The sequence below is a fragment of the Neodiprion fabricii genome, chromosome 1, assembly GCF_021155785.1.
Source record: "Neodiprion fabricii isolate iyNeoFabr1 chromosome 1, iyNeoFabr1.1, whole genome shotgun sequence".
NCBI classification, from domain to species: domain Eukaryota; kingdom Metazoa; phylum Arthropoda; class Insecta; order Hymenoptera; family Diprionidae; genus Neodiprion; species Neodiprion fabricii.
In genome coordinates this window covers 19163977-19186247 of record NC_060239.1, presented here as the reverse complement: position 1 = coordinate 19186247, position 22271 = coordinate 19163977, and the positions used below count along the sequence as shown (strand labels likewise).

The following is a 22271-nucleotide window of genomic DNA, read 5'->3' as shown; positions in this document are numbered from 1 at the left end:
TTTGATAGGTATTAATGATTCCGAAGAACCATTAAGATTGACTCCAACAACTCGGTCAATTAATTCTTCGGCAACGTCTGTAAAAACCCCAGGAGCGAAAATGTCTTCTTCCCTTAAGTCCATATTTTCGAGAACTTCGTTTATGTTACTGTCATATGTGATCAAAGGACTTATTGTTAGATCTGAAGTATCAATATAATCCTGAAATTTTACCATGTCTTCTATGGCAATTGGAAATTTTTCTGAAACTTCTAACCATGTATGTAATTTAATCAAAAAAGAATCGTTAGGGATAATACTCCCTTCGGAATCCTTACGAGGATTACCGTGAACCAACCATCGAACAAATTTTGAAAACAGACTACGAGATTCCCTTGTCTCTCTTATATCCTCTACTAAAGCAGAAAGAATTTTCCCTTCTTCCCATCTACGCTTGTAAGCATGGATATATAAAGCAGTTGCTAATCGCATGAGATCGTCAGCATCTGTAGTGTCACCAGTCTTGACAATGGATTGTCCATTGACAGTAATTGTGCCGTTTATCGATCTCAAATACTCAAGTATTGTTTGAACCGTGAATTTTGTGCCATTTTGGGAAAAAGCAAAAAGTTTTCCCTTCTCTATCATAAGTCTAGGCGCAAGGAACTTATTTGGAATCATACATACAGAAGGATTATCCAAATTTCCACGCAATTTCCAGGTGTAGTATTTGACACACTGTTGGTTTTTGTTCTCAAACCAAATCCGATGAGATATCAGAGATTTAGGAATTGTAGGTGCCATGTTTTTAATTATCTCAAAGAAAACACAACCTACTCGTTGAGATTTGAATTCAATGAAATAAACCTGACCTTTAGAGCTCATTATCAAATTAGTTGAAATTAATGATAGATAGGTTTTTAAATCGTGAGTATAGTCCCAGGAAGAGTCGTTCTGAAAACAAAATTTTATCTTCTCCTTCTTAGTGGCAGGATCTACGGTTATATCCCACACACTATTTTCAAATGGGATCATACCAGATTTCTTTCCCATAATAACTTCACTAGAAAAAGCGAAACAACCATATCCTCGATAAGCTCTGACTGAATCCATAGCGTCAGCAATTCCAACAGGTGATATGTCATAAGTCGAGTGAACAAACATCAGACTTGAAGCTGTTATAGGACATTCCTCCGCTTTTCTGTGACATAGAATTCTTCTATGTTCTTTTGGATCTGAACAGATCGCTCGAGCTTCACATTGCGATTTTGAATTAAGATTCATTATAGAAATATTTCGAGAGGAATATCTCTGAGCATCTCTAGTATCTAGAATCGGAGAACATGTGTGGATGTTAGTTCTTCCTCTTTCCAAGTGTCTAACGAAATTTCCTCCCACGTCTTTCACAAGAGCGACGTAACCAGTGGGAGGTTTCTTTCTAGAATCATAATTCAAATTTTGAAGACAAATGTTATGCTGACATTTACGCGATGCAGCAGAAAAAGCATGAGGATGACTCTGTGAGTTTTTGAAATCCAACATTAATTCTGGAAAAGCATTTTCCAGTTCCGTCTGTTCCAAGGGATTAAGAGAATAAGGTATTATTTCTCTAGGACGGCGTTGACTAAGACCGTCACGCAATTTCCCTTCAACCATTCCGATCAAATTAGGTCGGGCACTCGATTCAGGTTTCTTTAATTCCGAAATAATTACATCCCGTGTAGCTTGCTTAATATCCAAACCAAGCATATTATACATAGCACTACAGAGATCGCGATTGTTAGAGGCTAAGGTCTTATCGCCTCCAACACGCCAGTCAAGCATGGTGAAATGTTGAAGTAGGGTAATATAATTAGTTCTAGGATACATCCTAGAAACATGAAGAACAAAACCGGGTTTAACAACATACCCGCTTAATGGAATATTTAAATTATGAACATAGTTATATAAATGTCCCAAGGCATTCTTGACCAAGGGAAAACGCCCGAGGCGTCGAGCAATAGGTAGTAAAGCTGAGCGTGGTACACCCACGTCAGCAAACCACTGCAAATAGCAAAAACCGTTGGCAAATTGGTAAAAAGGAGGCATTTTGGCATAAAAGAGGCAAAAGTGTGTGGATAAAACCACAAAACACTATGGCAAATAATATATATATATAGAAGTTGAATTCTACATATATAATTATTGGGGATTTCCCAATTTATACTACAAATATATATATATGTGTGTGTGTGTGTGTCACCACATTTATAAGATGTTACTTTTAAAACTGTAAATTGAAAATGTATACTAACCCGTTTAAACGCGCATTAACATCTATGTGCTAGATTTTTAAGACACCATCCATTGTAAAATTTTGTAAGTGAATCGGTATATTTCCCTAACTTCCAGCCTCTTTGCAAACATTCGATTCCGTACCCTCACCGAATGTTCTTCCCCAAGAGCGTATTATGTCCTACTGATCTTATATTTCTTTCCCACAGTCTGCGTCACTTTACACCCTGCATCCTCTCGTTATATTCACCCAGCTGCCTCGGTTCCCACACCAAGTCAGCAGGTTGATCTCGATCTGTACTACAACTAGCGAGTCTCCTACATTCCCTAAGCTATTCACTTTCATCCTAGCTTTCGCACAAGTCACTTCTAATCATGTCTCTCCGTGCCAATCCAAGCCTTTGCCTTAAGCCGATTCCATTACATTGACCACTGTTATAAATCAATTACTTGATCATTGATAATAAATAAACTGTATCAACTATCGTCTACTTCCCTTTGATCCGATCCTTTCCTTCTTCTATCATTTCCTGCATTGGGACTGGCACGTAAGTGTGTAATCGACGTGTACGGACCCTAAAATAGCCAAATAACACTTTGGCTGGGCGTAGTGTATTCCGATAGTCACTCATCGAGGATTACACCATCTATCCCTTTGAACATCTTCACTATTTAAACACTTGCGGTAGATTGTTAAGGTATAGCTCTTTTTGTCTTGATCCTGGGTGGCTGATCCATCTTTTCAGTTTTTGTTTTTCTTCTACGACCTTCTTTAAAATTTAAGCATCACATAATGTAACCCAAGATAAAGATTTTTGAGGTTACTTTTAAAGCAGTTGCATTTAATTTTGATTTTGTATTTAGTTTTTTTTTTACGTCTATATTGTTCTATTTTTGTGTGGCAGATGTAAATTAATTCAAAAAATACACTCGTTCTAAGCAGGGCCCCTACTCGGGCTGGAAAGTCACAATTAACTCACATTACACGACCTTTATGTCCACGAATTCCCCTTTCATGATAACCAAGGTGAAGAAATATAACTTCGAAAAAAATTCAACATTTTAATTATTCTTAAACACAACAAAACTAGATTTCGTCAGAACTTGCAAATTTTTCTCGAAAAGTGTCTTTCATTACCTTCAAAATGTGTTTTTGAACATTCTCTACGGTAGATAGGACCCGAGATATTAATTCTCACAGCGGCCTACACTCTACTTTCACAATAAAATGCAATAATTCATAACTAGAGTACACAGATTTTTTGGACCATCGAAAAATATGGATCTCCTTTTGCTACGTACATTTCACGTTAAAAAAGATTATATTGATTTAAAAAATGGAAGGTCAAAAAACACCCAAAATCAACCGATTTGAGGTGGAAATGCCCGTATGCGTCTTTCGTTCGGTGAAGTGCGACAGATTTGTGTGAAGCTTTGATTGAATTTTCTGCATGCTAGGATGATCATTTTAATAGTATTTTCAAAGTGATACACCTAAAATCACAGGAAAAATAGCTAATCCGATGGCCCCTAATAAAATTCACTCAACGTCAGAGGTTGATTATAAAAGCCTAACTTTGGTGTGACGATTATAATCCACGTAACTCTACGGACCCCGATGATAAAACAATTATTTTTTGTGATTATACACAGGAGTTGACTGTTTTATGATAGGTGTCTGTAGAGTTACTTGGATTATACAAAAATCTTTCTATCACTAATGAGATAAGGGCGAGAAAAATTTCAACATTACTTGGGTTCTAATCGTCACGCCAAAGTCAGATCATCTATAATAATCAGCCTCATTAAAATTGAATGAATTTTATTAGGCGCCATCGATTTAAGCATACGACAATTCACGAAACGTGCTTTCAATGCTTGAGATAATTACCTAAGCTAATTAAGGCACTATAGTAAGGATTCGGTACAAACAACATATTGAGTTTCAAAATTTTTTTTACTGGGATATTAAAAAAACAAGGTCGGATTTTCATAGAGAGTTAGTACAAGCTTTTCTGAAGTTGCAGTTTATTTTTAATTGAAAAATATTATTTGACAACAGATTTATTTTTAATACAGATAAGATTTTCGGCCACGGTGTAGTCCAACGGCTTAGATCAAATCTCGAAATATGTTCACTCAATGGACTTAAAATTTCTACAGATTCTTGATTATAAGAATTTCTATAGGGTGATCGAATAGTTTTAAAAAATGTTCCTAATCACCAACGATTAAGGTCGTTTTTACGCCGAAATTTTTCACTAGGTCACCATTTTCCCAATTTTAATGTTATCATCAATGATCTGTCCAATTTTTAAGTCGTTCGGACAAATATATTTTGAGATTTGATCCACGCCATTCGATCACACCGCAACCGAATATCGTTTTTGTATTAATATTAAGTACGTATTATTTTTCAATAAAAAAAAAAAGAAAGTTTATAAAATATTGTATTGCGTACAAAAAATCGGACTTTATACTTCTAATACCCACGTACAAAAAAGTAAAAAAATTACCTGTTTTTTAACCAAATCCTTATGATATTGCCTCGACGGAGTTCTCATGCATGAATATTGTTGCCATATTGTTGGATTGCCACATAATACCTGTATATACTTACAGTGTATGTGCAATTTACACACAATTATACATTATATACAGTAAATACAACATAAATTATAATAACAGTATAACAACAATATTAATGAATAATTCTAATATGTATTAGACATATTAATACTAATTAATCCAATCAAAGAATTCGAGTTATTCAGTAATTATCAAGTATTTTAAAAATATTCATAAATATTATGTTTTACGTGAAAGCACACAATTATATAAATAAAAACTGCAATATTTCAAAAACTCATAGCTCAACAATTTATTGAAAAAATCTAGAATTATTTGCGAGTGGTTCTCTTACGTTGATCTACTTAAGAAGGGACCGAGAACAAAATCATTAAGTGTAATTCCTAAAGCTCGGTTGAAAATGTAAGTGTTACCATTTACCACGATATAAACGTAAGATGAGTTTTACATCTTGCATAGTTCGCATATTTACGTAAAAACTTTTTCAAGTCCTATTCTAATATCGTACAAATTTGATTTTGAAACATTGTCTTTATATGGACAACGCGGCAACATCTATTAATGATTAAGCAATAATAACGACGCACAAAAAAAAATTCAGATTAAAACAAATAAATATTACATGTGGTTGTGTCTCAAATGTTTAGTGCATAAAAATAGGACGTAAGCGTTTACTTAATTTAAAGAGTCTTTTTTTTTACACAATTGGCTTCATTACTTTTGATTCAAACTTTTACCCGGGCATTCCATCCTGATTTTTTTTTATACGTGAAGTTGGCATTCAAACAATGGAATTCGGGATTTGTTCTTTTCGTAATCATTTACAATTTGTTTAGGAAAGTATGCGATCATTATACAGCTTATCATTGCAAACAATAATCTAAAATATTTTTGTAAGCGTGCCAACTTCTTATACACGATATAGTACAGAGTTTGGGATGTCGTCAAAAATAGAGAAAGCTAAAACATATTACAGAGACACAGATAAAGATAACAAATAGGCTGAAACGATATACATGTATATTCTTTCAAGGGATGTTTCACCGAAGCAAACACGACACCATGATTACGTATTTGGTGATTATGTACTTACTTTATACAGTAATTACGAGAGATTACTTAAGAAATAAATTTTACTTTGATTACATGATTTCTTGAGGTTACAAAGAAATTGTTGTAATCCTAAATAATTTCTCATGACTACCAATGATTACCTCGACGATTACTAATGCAGAATTTTATTTTAATATTACTGATTTCAGTGCGATTTCAGAGGTTGCGAAGTGATTTCGGAAATACAATATGATTTCGAATGATACATACGTCAATCGCTTGGTTGAAACACTCCTTGTATTCCTGATAAATACTGGCATATGACGATATTGAAAATAACTACACATAAGTAGGATTATTACGTTAAGTTGATTACGTAAGAATGAATCGGTTTAAGATGGGGAAAAACATCAACTCAAGTGATGGGATGTAACATTAAAATTTGAATAATACATAAATCACGTAAAATTCTCATACATTTTACGATTGGACGTTATGATATACATTATTCCGTAGGTACATGAATACCTTCAATAATTCTCTTATTTTTACACATGCAGTCAATTGCAGCGACAATTTTTCTACGAATTTCAAGCCTTCATTTTCAACTCGTTATTCCAATTAAGGGTCCAGTTGAAGATGATAATAAAGCTAATACATTACATCCGCTATATATCCGTATAATGTATAATGATCCTAGCAGTATAACATGGAATAAAATTTAACAGTATATCGTATCATACGTCCATCATACATATACGTTCATAATGCATATGCAAGTACAAATGTAGAACACTTCGGTAGTAAACATTTAATATGTCCATCTTGATTTCATATTTTATCATACCCGTATATATTATTTATATAAGCTGGTCGCGACATGTAGGCCAGCTGGCTAATACACAGTATTGAACATAAGTTCAGACCAAACGGTAATAGTCAATATTTTCAATATTTTTATACCATCTTCCGAAGAGTATTAACATACCTTAATACTCGTCAATTTGATATAATTTCATAATCTCTACACTCGTATTCATGTCGACTTGCTCGCTACAGTTGACGCGAGAGGGTTTCAGTCAATACGAGGGATTTAATACATATTCAATATAGCAAATTTGATAACATTCAACACACTTCTTCTTTTTCTATTATCATGTTCAACGCTATAAACGACACATAAATCTCGTACAATAAAGTTCTCAAATAAGGGTGATACTTTACTTGGTCTTTTGAACATCACGTTGTATTTTTTCGTTTTTTTGATTCATTTATCCCCCTGTCGATTAACGTATTTCAGACATCGTATGCGTCAAATGCGATTTTATGCACTGTTATTAGTGCGTCAAATGGCACTATTCGACTAAATGGGTGAAATTGAATTTTACGCACTAATAACAGTGCTAAAAATCGAATTATTTTACGCATACTATATCAAAAAAATATCGAATGAAATACGTGCGTAAAATTGTGTGTTTCACACTTGTTGCATAATATACTATTTCGTTGTTCAATAATCAGTATAATTAGAAAGACGGATGGATAAAAAATGACGTCTTTATTTTTTCTTGGGTATTACGTGCCTGTTACAGGTTATTACAAAGTGTAACAAAAAGAAAACAAAAACAGAACGAACTGACTGCAGCTATTTAAAAGCGAGTAATTTAAATACCCGTAAATATTCCAGCAACGAAGATAATTGTCACAGAGAAAAGTTGTTTATAACTAGAATTTTTCAATACGGAAATGACAAATCAGCAAATAATAAAAAAAATATCAACATATTTATACGACATATAAAATACGAACGAGATGTGTACTCATGGTGTATCGGTCAAGAATAGTAATATACAATTTCATATTTATATTTCATATTATAGATAACATATATACATCTACATATTTACCTATATCTATAAATATAATGCATGAAGAATTTATGGTGAAATCAAACAAGATTTTGTGATCAAATTTTTTGACTTGTTTTATTTGGTTTATTCCATTCTTCCCATCGAAAAGAATACTTGTGATTTTGTCGAAATTTTCATCTCAGTTTATTCTTCAATTGCAAACTTTCAGAAGACGACTTGCTGCAAGTTTTCGAATGAATGCAACTCGAAAACGAAGAAATTTAAAGCAGTCTTCAACCATAGATTCAAAAAAAAAACATGAATAAGTAATATCTCCTCAAAATCACCAAATTTTGAATTTTAAACAAAAAAAATCGTTTTTTATCATGATGCTCTGTTTTTATTTTTTGGCGAAAAAAAATCCTGAAAATGTGTATTTTTCTCGAATTTCAAGACAAACGTCATCATGGGCCGATCACTTGTTTTCATTTTATTACTTACTTAAATACAAATATTACAGAGTTTAAGGAAATTTTTTCGATTAAAAAAAAATTTAACTGTGCAATCAGTCATTTCCAAATCTTTATTACATGTTGATTTATATTTGTGGTGTCCAAAAAAAACATTGTCAATAGTTTTTTTGAAAACCTCAAACGTCGCTGAAGGTTTGGATGTAATTGGTTGCAGTTCCAAATTTTTTATATTACAAAAAAAAATCATTTTGGCAAACAAAAATTGGACACCACTTTTAAACTTTTTTTAGAATCGATTAAATTCAAATTTAAACAAATAATGAATGTGTAACGACCATTATTCGACTCATAATGATACGTGGCTTAAAATTCACGAAAAACCAAATACTTTTCAGGTTGTTTTTCGCAAAAAAAAGAAAACGAGACCATCGTGGTGAAACAATTTTTTCGTACATAACTGGAAAAACTTGGTAATTTTGAGGAAATATACTATTTAATTTTTCATATTTTTTATGAATTTATGATTAATCCTCAGCTGGCACGGCGGGATACTAAACGCCCCACTCTTGCTCATACTTGTTTTAAATCAATGAAAATGGACAAAAAAATATTTCAAAAATATTGAAACCAAATTTGTTCCTATTTCTTTGGAGTTTTGAATTCTTTTCTCCAAAATAACCTGTATTATCTTTTGAAAAATAGTTTAAGGACACTCTGATCATTTTTGCAATTAAAAATAACCAATAGTTTAGTCGCGATATGAATTTTAGTGGTTGGGCGTCCCACGTATGCCAGATGTCTTATACTGGGGAAATGTGTCAACTAATGGTCAAGACGAAAAAAGAATATCTTGACTTTCTGCAATATCCTTTCGTTTTCGAGTTATATTCGTTTGAACAGTTGAAAAAGGTGAATTTATGAAAATGAATCTCTGTATAAGAAAGTAAGGCAAAAAATTCGAATACATCATGAATGCTCCTTTTGAAAGGCAAAATAGCAGTGAAGTGAAAAATAATAATAATAATAAGAAGAAGAAGAATAAGAAAAAGATCAACATCAACAACAACAACAACAACAACAACAACAGCAACAACAACAACAAACCTCAAAGTCTTGTCTGATTTCACAAAAAATGCCCCACGCATAATAACTGAAATTTATTGTAGAAATCATTCGATAATAGCATTTTGCGCAATAAATAGATAGGTATTGCGATTTTATAATTATATGAAAAATCGATTTACAAGACAAACAACTTGAGTATAAGGAAAATTAATAACTGAGGGAGGAGTCAAATCTGACTGGATAGTCACGGATCGAAGAATTAGACTATTCTCGTGCGCAACCACGTGTTTGTATACAGAGAAAATGGGGAATCCTACGTAACGTACCTTTATTAATAAGTCATTAACAGCAGGCCCAATAACCTGACCTAACTTCCTTTCACAATATTGTAAATCGTGGACAACAGTTCAAGAATTTCTAATTACACGACCTGTTTGTAAAATAACAAAAAAATAAATTTGGCCAGTTCGCCTTGACAATTGAAAGATTGTGCTACAGAATATGACTGATTTGAATACTCGCCTTACAATGAAACACATTTGCTATTGTATTCGCGGAAAAGGATGTCGTCTCTATTCTGTATTGGGCCTTTCAGCGTTTTTTTTTTTTGTTTTGTTTGTGCTTAGTATGCAGATAATAATAAAACGACAGTTTTCATTCATATGAATGTTCTATTTATTGTCTTTCAAGGTAAGGCATTGACATTTGAAAATAGGGAAACAGCCGTGCATGAGAATAGTACGTAAAGTTTCAATTGATTATTTTAGCTTGGTCAAGAATTTAAATCGGCAATATAAAGTTGCAATGTAAATCTATAACATAGGTCCAAAATAGTCCCAAATTTTTTTTAACTATATCAAAATTAGGGGCACTTGAGTTTTCGATCAAACTCGATTAATCCAAATTTCAGGAACATGCATGCAATGTCTGAAATGGCTACTGTTTGTTTGATTTGTACCCTCTCATTTGTCATTGTTCATTTTTCCAAAAGTGGAAAAACTGATCTTAAATTATTTCGATTTTTGGCTACTTCATTGGTATTTTCATACATACATTTTTGCTGAATTCTTCCTAAGATTTTTTTGTTTCTTATTATAGCTTGATCGTTGCAATATAGAAAGTTGATGAAGTTTAGCAATGATAACATTGGCACATTTTGGAAAATCCACATATATACCTTAGATGTATGTACATTTTTATGGCGGCAAGTGTTTTCAAACAGATTCAAAAAGCCGTACAGATTTATTTGTACATCAATTCTTTTACGTAAAACTATGTACGAATTTTCAAGAAACATTTGTAGCGAAATTTCGTCAAATCTTTGGCGTAAGCAAGTTTTATGTCAATATGTTTACGTGAATTTCTGACAAGGTCGAAGTTAGTAAAGTTATCGCAACGAGACATTGGGGCAAAGGTCACTATTTTTTGAATATTATAACGATTTTGGAGGAAGTAAGATTTCGAAATATAGTATGTTTTGTTTTATTACGGTTTACTGAGTTTCACACTATTTCAAAATCGTGAAATAACGGTTTTTCCTCGGCATGAACCGTTACAATAACATTACTAACTTGGATATGATAATTTCTTATCGACCTTCACCTTTTTTATGGGATAAATTAAAGTCCGCCTGAACTGCCAAAAATAAATTGATGTGAAATTTACAGACTTTCCATTAGCAACTGTTGCAAAATATGATCTGGAAAAATAATTATAATACACCATTGCATATAGAAGTGTTTAGTCTTTCTTTTGAAAAACCTGCACAATTTTTAACCATGTTTAATTTTCCTAACTTTCCCTAGCTTTAGTCAGTAGATACCCTTAGAAAATGTGAATAAATTATGATTTTACGAAAAAAAGAAATCACAAGTTACAGGAAGTGAACAATGCTGCAAGCGTGTCATTACATCATAGTTAGAAGTAAATAATAAAATATCTTTATATCCACAGATTTATATTGTAGCTGGCGATAGAAAATAATTTACAAAGTAATTGTCCAATTTAATCGGCACGTTACGTAGGACAATCAATACAAATTCATACAAAGTAAGTTTTTCCGTGATGGAAAAAATTAATTTCACCCATTGGAACAATATGTGATACATCAGATAACACAATCATCAATATGCATACCTAAGTCTTGTTACATTGATCTGTATGGTCCTTGCATTTTTAGAAATTGTATAACTAGCGACGGACCTCCGGCAACAATTTCGGCTGGAATTTGTGAAAGTGGACAATTCTCAATTGACATAATACTGAGGTTTGTGCACAGCGCCAGTTCGAATGGTAAATTATGCAAATTGGCATTGTCATTAACATACAAGGAATCCAAATTCTCCAAGGTTCCAATTTCTTCCGGAAGGTAATTTAAATTATTTTCCCCTACACTCAAATGAGTCAGATTAGTTAGATGTCCGATAGCTCTAGGCAAGCAAGTTACCTGATTAGACTGTAATATTAATTTCTGAAGATCTCGAAGAAACCCAATTTCATTAGGAAGAGATTCTATTTTATTTTCCTCAAGATCCAGTATACGAAGTTTCCGTAGGTTGGCTATACTCGCAGGAATTCGCTTCAGCAAATTATTCGACAGGATAAGAATTTCCAAGCTCTGCAAACACTGGATGTCGTCAGGAATTTTTGTAAGTTGATTTGTCCCCAGGTTCAACTCGACCATATTAGTCCAAGTACCAATATCCAAGGGCAGAGCAGTCAACTGATTTTCCTTCATGTTCAGTTTGGTAAGATTCTTAGCCCTGGAAAAAATACCGTACGGTATTTTGTCGATCTGATTGTGCTCCAAGTTGATCGAATGAACGTTTGTGAACTGGGACGGACCTCCAGAAGGATAAGCAGTGAACGCATTCCGAGACAGCGTGATCGTAGTCAAGTCTGACAGGCTTGACAGCAGGCCTTCGGGCAGTTGTGATACTTGGTTACCTTCGACGCTGAATTCGTCCATCAATTTGCAGTTGGCAAGTGACTTTGGTATGCTAGACAATCTGTTGTACCTCAACCCGAGTCTGGTAACAGCGGTAAGATTCCCAATGGTTTCTGGTATGTCAAGTAGCTCATTGTGCTGCAAATCCAATGTAGACAACTGAACGCAATTACCTATTTCTTCAGGTAAATGCTCCAAGTGATTGTGCGATACGTCAAAGGTGATCAAATGAACTAATTTACCAATACCAGCTGGGAGTTCCCTGATTTTGTTCTCTCGCAAACTTAGCATCGTTAAATTGGTCAGGTTCCTGATGCTCTCACTGACAAACCTGACACGATTAAATCGCAAAAATAAGGTAGTCAATGACGTCAACTCGTACACAACGTCCGGTATTTCACTGAGCTTGTTATGCCTCAAATCCAGAACTTTAAGAGACTTTAGATTCGCCAATGTGTCTGGTAAGCTTGTAAGCGAGTTCTCACTCAGCGCCAGTGTCTTGATATTGGTAAGGCAACCAATCTCTGGCGGCAAAGTGACCAATTTATTACCATAGAGATAAAACTCGACGAGATGCGTAAGGTCACGCACAGTGTTTGGAAGATTTGTAATGCTCGATTTGCTGAGATCCAAACGAGTGACGCACTCGTCTCTGCATCTGATGAACTCCTTAGAAACATCCAGGTCGGCTTGTATGGGTTTACCTTTCTTGGCTGTTGGTTTTGGTTTATTCGACTCCGGGTGTTTCACTGTAACGGTTTTCTTTGTATCTGTACCAGATATGGAGGCTGTTGAAAGCTTCTTCTCCTTAGAATGTTCCTTGGTATCTCGGGACAATGGCTCGACAGTATCTGGCGTGTCACCCGCCGAGCATGTGTTCAAACCACAGCCCTCCAAATATTCAGGGATATCTTGTTCCTTCGTATAAGAAGTTGTTAGTTGCTCTTGTATGTCAGCAACGTCACTTTTTCCTTCGGCCAAACAAACCGAGGAAATGTTACTCACGCCCGATCGATGTTTATTTGACTTTTTCATTTTGCGGTGACAGCGTGCCGACTTATTAGTGTTTTTATTAGGGGCCAACTTTAACACGAAACTTTCTTCACTCTTTTTTTTTACCACATCACATATTTTTGAAATTCTTTTTCTTCACAAGTATTGACATTTTCGACAATGCTTGCACTTTTGTGCGCAAGCGCATGAGTCGCCTTACATATAGGCTGTCTTCACCAGTGGTCTTCACAGATTCATGGACGCTCCGCAAGCTATATTTATTACCGAGCGGTATAAAGGGTATAAAGCTTGGGGGGAGTACGAGAGGTAGTGCGCCAACCATAGGTGTGTTCCGATATTAGCTTCCAGTGCTGTCAACTATCTTTTATCTTATTTGCACTGCTGAGTTCGTAGTTAGCTCTGCCTCTGTCCTAGGGTGTTTTTAGCGCTGCCAGTCAATTTTGGCACGTGTTCCATGCTTATGCGTTCCGAAACTAGCTGGCAACGCTAAAAACTCCCTAGGACAGAGGCGAAGCCAGCCCCCTGACACTCGCCATTGCTCGTATACTAAAAAATTGTACGCGTCTTGTCCCCGTTTTTTAGTTCCTATACTTGGTGCTAGTAGACTTCTGACACGCTTGCTGCCCTCGCTGACAGTTCCGTATAGTTAGCAGATAATTTAACAATTATTATTTTTTATAGATGTTATATTTAGGGAATTATTTACGCAATTTAATGCCACTATTATTATAATTTATGACATTATATTTTGTTAATAACAATTAAAAATCTGTTCAGCATGTAGTTAGCAGAAAATGATTGGATATTAGATTTTTTTTCCCCCGAATCAACTGGAAATCATTTGGGAAACGCGTATATAAGGTTGGAATAATTTGCGAAATAATTGTTTTATCACAAAAACACGATAAATAAGTCGACCAATTTTTCTGGTATACCCAGTCTCTCAGTCGATATCGCATACCCGATGCGCGCAATATTGTGGGGTGTGATTTGGCTATGTTGACGCCGCTCCGTGAACGGCGTGAAAACAATGATTCTGGCTGATGAATGCCTTTGCCAAGAATTTCACAAATTGCCACGAACAGACACTTTTGGCGTCTGTTTCGTCGAGTCCAAGATTTTTTCGTGGCCGTTAACTAGATAATATTTTTGGGCATAATTCAAAGTTGAGTTGACCTACGCCCTAGAAATATTTATTGATAAAAATTAATTTTATACAATACGCGTCAAATCCAAACGAATTAAAAAACAATAAAAAGTGCGAATATTTATTATTTAGTGCACAATAGGAATGTGTTTTTTCGTATAGATAGGAAACATAGACATTTTCAGTCAGTAAAACAAACATTTTTAACAATAAATAATATTAATAATGCGATAAACTGCGTGTGGAAATAAATCGATTTTTACCTAAATCGAAGGTCATCTGAGAGCGAAATTTTCATCGCAGACCCTCGACAATTACCGCATTATCATAAATTATCCAACTCCGGATGGCCCAACGAACTCAAATGTTCTTCTAGCCGACACGATGAAACTAATGTTTCCTCGGTGAATAATTTATATGGAGCATTCCACCCGAATTCGACCAGGCTCCGACTCTCACCCTTTTCGATTCGACTCGAAATTTTGTATGTCGTTCACTCACATTAGTAGAGGCTACCATATTTTTTTTACATTTTGTTTTTCCATCCCGTTATCGAGTGACAATTCTTTGAAAAAATCTATGAAACCCAATTCAATCAATGATATGTTCTAATTGAAAAGCGGCTTTCCGACTCCAAGTGTATTGTCTAACGATGTCTTCGATCCACTCGCTTCCGGGCTCGAATTTCGTCTTGTCCTCGTATGGACGACGTTTTTTTCGAATATACGCTGGAAACATTGTAACATCACGTTACGATTGTACAAGCTTGTGAAGAATCCCTAAAAATTCTCAACTATCAACTTACACTTTGGAAATAACAATCGAGGGCACGAATTTTCCGTTCCGAGTTGTAAGTGATATTAGGTGTCAAAAAGCGTCCGAAGGTTCATCTGGACCAATTGGTTGCATCACAGAATGTACAGATGATTAGTTGATTTCCATACACTCGGTATACTGCTCGAGACGACATTCCGATCAGTTAAGCTTTCAAACAACTGCGACATGCTCTCGAAATCATCCCGTTCGACCACCGCTGATCGATAAGAAACTCGCCCATCTTAGTCATTGGAAAAGTGAAGTTCGCACAGAAAATCAGTGTGAGAGAGACACTGTCCAAGGAATTCGCTCCATCGCTGTTGCATATTCTACAGACAAAACCAAAATTTTATTGTAATTAATACGAAGATACATGTAAAAACAAGGCGGGTCAAAATTTTACATAAGTCAAGTCATTGAACAAACATATTTTTGCCTAACGACAAAGATTGGTATGCAATAACTTAATATTTCGTCAACAAATTATCCGTGTTGACTCATTTAACAAAGAGAAAAAATTGTGACCGGAGATTTACCTTTGGCACCTTGAAGACAGACAGCTGCCGTCGTCCTAAGCGCTTGCAGTTTTTTCGGCAGCCTGGGTAAGAACAATATTTCTCCATTGTGCACTGTGCTACCAGAAATAAACTCAAAATGAAAATTTGTGATTACACATGACAATATATGAATTTTAACCTCACTTTCATGCTCGTTTTATTCAATCCGTAAATTACAGTTTAATAAAGTATTGAAAATAGCATATGTATTTAAAAAATACCATTTTCTCACCTGCTTAGATGTAATGTGGGGCAATCAGTCACTACACCTTACGATGCTGATTTTTATCACAATAAAAAAATCTTTAGAAAACCCGTTTATACGCGCAAAGACGAAAAGCCAAGAATGTCGTGTAAATGCAAACCCATCTCCTATCTTTGGAGCACTAGCGCTTCCCGTGGCTGCATTTCGAACCCAACCTTTCCTCACTTTCAGGGTCCACGTTTATAATACTTTTCCTGCAGGCGTTCGGGCTCCTTTACTGTAGGCTCCATGGTCAGATGCATGGACCTAGGCCGGTATTCATGGTCAGTGCTTAAAGACCGGACTCGAATAAGACGGTCTTATACGAGGCCTTAAGATGGCGTTTGGTTTCATAGACGTCAAACAAGACGGTCTTCATCAAGTCGGTCTTATTCGAAGCATAACTTACAAGGTTGCACAGTCCAGTCTTATTTGAAATAAGCATTGTCTGGAGCACGCAACATTTCATAGCATCTCAAGACGGTCTTGAACGAACAAGACGATCTTCGCCAAGACGGTCTTAAGCACCGCCTTGAGACCTGACTATGAATACGGGCCCTAGTATTATCGGAACTGTAACATCCGACCGGAACGTCCGAATGTTTTATCGACTATTATTACTGGATGTTACTTTTATCAACTAACCAAACTCGAAGTACGAGAACCTTGTAACCATAAGGAAATAAAACAACTGTCTAATTATTTGGAATATCCCTAGATGGAAATAACCATGACATTCACTAACAAAAGCTTAAAAACCATGTTACGAGATCTTCGCACTACAAAGAGCTATAATATTATTATACATTATTATATACCACTGTCATATTAACACCATAATTAACTAACACGATTATATCCAATTATTATATAACACTCGACAATGCCATTTGTGCATTCGGAGCTGAGAGCTATACTATAAGCAACTTACGCTATACCATATAGCCTGGAGTATAGAAGACTGTAAAACCATAGGTAAATGTATAACCAATATAATGTAAAGATAGCACTGCTGCAATAATCCATAAAACCAGATAGTGCAAAACCTTCAAAACCGGGAATACTAATTATCCAGCATGAATTATACTCTCCTCCGTAACTCCGTATTGTAGGCAACACGCGCAACGTTTGGAAGGCAATATAGATCTCCAATGTGAAGCCATACAGAGTTTCATCTAGAGAACACATTAGGAAACTTACCAACGAAACGATCGAAGGTAAATCAACTCGCAATAAACTCAAAGATACATACGTGGCAACGCCCAGTAACAGGCAACCAACAAACATAAGAAAAACATTCTAGAAGCTTCCAAGCCGATTTATATCAATATAAGAATTAATAATTGCAGAAGAGAATTATATACGAAAGCACACATGTAAACCTGCTCTAAAACTATGAATTATCAAATTGTTAAATACCCTAAATCTGTTAAGATAGTTATAACACAAACACCTAAGAATATTCGCAGCAGCGCAATTCTAATAATGTTAAGCAAATAGCAACTATGTCTCATAAACAATCGCTATTGTACTCCAGGTGAATAACGACAGTAATCAATTATAATACATACGCAATTTTATACAGTTACACGCTATAAAACTAACAAACGACGAGTAACCAATATGACAATCTTGATATACAGACTTTGTAACCAACAGGATAGTAGTAATATTTAAGAAGTAAACAGGAACTAGAATTCAGCGCATCGTGACCCTGAAAATGCACACGGCACTAACATACACCACGAAACATGGGTCACCACTAGCGCATACGCACTGCGATTACCATATTAGGAAATAGCTGCTGAAAGCACGCCACAGGGGGGAAGAAGCACGGTAGCCGAGGGGCCAAGAGGGGCTTGCGCCCCAACAACAAAGCCCACGCAGAATGGAAAATTACAGAACAACGACCCCGCACCTACACCACCGCACCAGCGCAGCGTTATACCATATGTAAAAGCTTGCAATATAGTAATAGCTGAAGAACTAAGATCACAGGCGTGCATGCGGCGAAGATGTCGTGCTGCGATCATTCTGCGCAACGACCGACACCTATAAAAACGGCGACCGATCATCGGATCGTCCTCTTGGTTTCTACCACCAGATTCCTCATCTTGTTCCGGTACAATCTCGCGGTAAAATCCTTTTGCCTTTTGCATTTAAACTTTTCATACAACGTTACTCTGCCCAAAAGTCCAGCGAGCTTTCAGCTCCATTTTGTCATATTAATTTAAGATCTTACTCTAAGTAACTCTGTTTTTGTGACTTGAAATATTGAACTTATAAAATAAATCCAAGTTAATCAAAGTATCCAAATATATTAGAATCAATCATTCCGTTAAATCCTCTCACCAATCTACGCTGCAAGTCATCATATCCAGATTATTCTCAAAAGGTAAGCCAATTAATTAAACTTTTATCCAATAATTACTCCTTCCTCGGTTCGTTCGATTAGAGCGACAGAATGCCCGTTGTCCGGTGTATTTCAATACTTTATCGGTAATTGGTGACCCAAACTACTGATGTGAGTGTAACTGTAGCTGTGTGAACGATTGCGGTGTCTAGCATCTGGAAATTTCCACCGGGTACCGTTCCGACGTCACAGGGACCACGGTCTTAACCATAGAAACATAAAGATAGACTGAGCCAGGGGCGGTTTACGAAAACGGGTGCCCTAGGCCTGACGAAATTAGCGCCCCCTCTCCACTCTCCATAAAATAGTTGAAAAAGCATAGGCTAGAATAAATAATTTTTATATTTCAAAAATAATTTAACGGAAACAGAATTTCAATCATACATATATTATGTAGGTTTGTGGGTAGGAATGGAGCACATATATATTTTATATTGGCGATATTGACGTTTGAGTGGACCCGATTAAAACGTTCGCTTTCTCGCTTTTAATCTTGCAAATTTATCGATGATTGTATCGGTCTCTGCCATATCAACAAGCTCTGAATTCAACGATAAAAACGCGAGACTAGAGAGACGATTCTGACCCATCGTATTCCGTAAATAATATTTCACTCTTTTCAACGTCGAAAAGGAACGTTCCCCTGTAGCATTACTGGAGAAAAGCGTGAGATACATTCGAAAAACGATATCCATATTGGGGAATGTAGCAACAATATTCTTCTCGCGAATGATCATCAAACATTTCCCAATGTTGATTTCATCCTCCGTCAATCTGATTTCCCGGATAAAATTCCGGAAATGTATGCATTCTTCACCAAAATCGTTGTCGAGATCGGTGGAGTATGTCGTTCGTAAATCTTCACATTGTGTGATGATCTCTGCATCCGTGAGTGATGGCAAACGACTGAGAAAGCCAAAGCGAGCGTTGACATTTTTGTAGGCGAGACTTCTTTTTTCTAATTCGCCTGACAATCGATCGAGTATGACGAGAAACGTTTTTATACGCATGTTTTGTTTTCCGTCCAATATCGCTTCATTACCGCTTACCTCGTCAAATCGAGCGGTCCTTCTTCTGCGTCGTTGATTCTCATGCGCATATTCGTTGCATTGAGATAGCTCCTTTGCTTTCTTTTCATAATCGTCGAAACGATCACGCAAACCGACAACAAATGCTTGGAGGGCATCATACAGTTGTACAACTGTTGTCAAATGGATGTTAACGCGCTGGAGACTTTTATTCGTTTTTTCGAAACGCTCCAAGATATCGCTCCAAGTCACAGCCATTATGGCGGTCTCCAGCAAACCAAATTGTTGCGACAATCCTTCGGCTTCGGCTTTTGTGAATGGCTTTTCGGAACCATTTTCCGCAATATCGTCGAGGGCGTCTCGCAGACTCTCCCACGATCTTACGAGTGCTCGACATGCTTCCGCTCTAGCTGACCATCTTGTGCCAGACAAACTTTTGGGCAAGAGCATTCCAGGCTGATTTTCGACCTTCGATTTTATTTGTCCCCACCTGGACGTAGATGCACTCAAGAATGTGTAGACGTGTTGCACGAACATAAAAAATCTGGTCGCTCTCGAACAACAATCAGCAGCTGCTTGACCTACTAAATTAGGGGAATGCGCTGCGCACGGGACGTAAATCGCCAAAGGATTACGTTCGATAATTTTGGCTTGTACCCCACCGTAACAGCCCGACATATTGCTCGCATTGTCGTATGATTGTCCACGGCAGTCCTTTATGTTGATATCTTTGTTGAACAATACCTGCATAATCCCCTGCTCTATCTCAGACGCGCGGAGACCTTCAATAGGTATAAATTGCAAAAAACGTTCTACGGGCTCTCCGTTTTTGCACACGTACCGGATAATGAACGTCAACTGATCCGAATGTGAAATGTCGGGAGTCGAATCTACACTCATCGCATAATACTTGGAGGCTTTTACATCCGAAATCAATTTTTTGAGTAGATCAACATATATCATCGCAATGAATTCTTCGCAAATATCCTTAGAAAAATACGATACGTTTCTTTTTCCTGGATTTCCGAACCGATCTATGTGATTTTGGAGAAATGGATCGTTACGAGCCATCACTTCAAGAATACCCAAATAATTGCCATTGCTGACCGATCCAAATTTCTCTTCTGTTCCTCGGAAAGCCAAGCCTCGGGTTGCAAGAAACTTTATCGCAATTATAACGCGAGTCAGTACTTGTCGCCAGTAATTACATTCTTGAATGTATTGCGCATGTAACTTGCTATCAATCTTTCCCAATAAATTTCCTCGCAGTACATGCTTTTGTGTATTTTCTCGATGACCAAGACTTCTCTCATGCTCAGCTATTCGCACATCATTCTTCCAGTCGTTGAAGCCTTCTGTAAACGCGTTTACTGATGTCGAGAATAGCATACAAGGTATGCAATACACGCAACCTTTCGAGTGCGAATATGCTAACCATTCTCGTCGGTGCATTTCACCATTTGATGTTTTTTGAAAAAATATTTGCGCAGTACAATATCTTGTTTTAGACCCATAAACGCGTTTTGAAGCCCGAAAATTCTTCAATCTCGGATCCTCTTGCTCCAACGGATTTCGTAAAATGAAATCAATCATTTCTGAATTTCTTTTTGGCCACAAACCAGGGTCAGCAAGAGAAAAATCACGATCGTGACCATCGGCACGAGTTTCAGCTGCAGAAGTCACTGAATTCGTAACTTCGTCGATTATTTTCTCCTCCTCAGCCTCCTTTTCATTTTCGACAATAGATTCTACTTGCGAACGCGATATTTGCTGAAATCAGGAGAATGCGGGAAAAAAATTGCAGGATATGGTTAGACAGGAAATATACATTGATGAGGGTTTTGGAACCAACTAGAATGGTTGCCTCGTTATTTTGGCCATTTTTGCGTTTGGGATCCACAGGATTTTTTCCCCAGATTCATCTTTTACAAGTGATGATAATTAATTATTTCAAATTTTATTCAAACGTTGGCGAAAGAAAAATAAAAAATAATTTCAAGTAACAGTCTAATACGTATATTAAATTATCAGGGTACGTCGATATTTACCTCGCCCGTCAAATCTTCAGTTGTAGCAGAACTTGATGTTTGCGCCGTTTCTTGAACTGTTTCCCGATTGATGAAAAAAGTATCAATTCACGGAATTTTTTGGGTTATGAGCGACTCTTTCTCCTCTTTCTCTTTTGTCAATTTACGGCGCTTGACGCCACTCATTTTATTGACGCTCATTTGTCCAGCTGTCCGTTGTACTACAATGTAGGGACTGTAGGTTAGGAAATTTGTTCGCAGAAATGTTTGACAACTAAAATGAATTGAGCACGAAAAAACTTAAATTCGCTTGTCAGGATGTGTTGCAGTGGGCGTACGATTGGTATTGGTGCATAAGAGAAGGGGGCGCGCAAATTTGTGAATTCCGCCGGCCCGGGGCACCCCCTTCTGCCACGGCGCCAGGGTGTGTCGCAATGGGCATACGATTAGTATTGGTGCATAAGAGAAGGGGGCGCGCAAACTTGCGAAATTTCGCCGGCCCGTGGCGCCCCCTTCTGCCACGGCGCCCACGGCGCCCTAGGCTCGGGCCTAGCGGGCCTAGTGCATAAACCGCCCCTGGACTGAGCGCTCCTATAAGAGGCACTGACAATTACATATAAGGGACAGAAATATACCGGGAGTACTACTCTCTCCTTTCAATCGGCGTCATGGTGGAAGACAACGAAGCAGTGGAAGTGGAACAGCTATAGATATAGGCGCATGATTTCACCTCATTCTCCTCTACCGCCTCGATCCCCGCCACAAATATCGTCAGAGGGAGAAAGGAGTACTCCC

At 36.6% G+C, this 22271-nt stretch overlaps 2 protein-coding genes and 1 long non-coding RNA gene across 3 annotated transcripts; all 3 read right to left on the bottom strand.

Annotated features, from left to right (window-relative positions):
* Positions 1-9833: 9833 nt before the first annotated feature.
* On the bottom strand, positions 9834-13480 carry LOC124179098 (leucine-rich repeat protein soc-2 homolog). The gene has a single exon (XM_046563178.1). The coding sequence runs from the start codon at positions 13263-13265 to the stop codon at positions 11430-11432; it is 1836 nt and encodes a 611-aa protein (XP_046419134.1). The 5' UTR covers positions 13266-13480; the 3' UTR covers positions 9834-11429.
* Positions 13481-14324: 844 nt separating this feature from the next.
* LOC124179104 lies at positions 14325-16289 on the bottom strand. The gene is made up of 4 exons (XR_006869956.1): positions 15997-16289; positions 15744-15855; positions 15197-15536; positions 14325-15119 (listed from the first exon to the last, which is right to left on the bottom strand). It is a non-coding gene; the product is annotated as an uncharacterized LOC124179104 (long non-coding RNA).
* A 2596-nt stretch (positions 16290-18885) lies between these two features.
* LOC124187833 (zinc finger MYM-type protein 1-like) lies at positions 18886-21662 on the bottom strand. The gene is made up of 3 exons (XM_046580022.1): positions 21644-21662; positions 21498-21553; positions 18886-21219 (listed from the first exon to the last, which is right to left on the bottom strand). The coding sequence occupies exons 1-3, from the start codon at positions 21660-21662 to the stop codon at positions 18886-18888; spliced, it is 2409 nt and encodes an 802-aa protein (XP_046435978.1).
* Between the last annotated feature and the right edge of the window lie 609 nt (positions 21663-22271).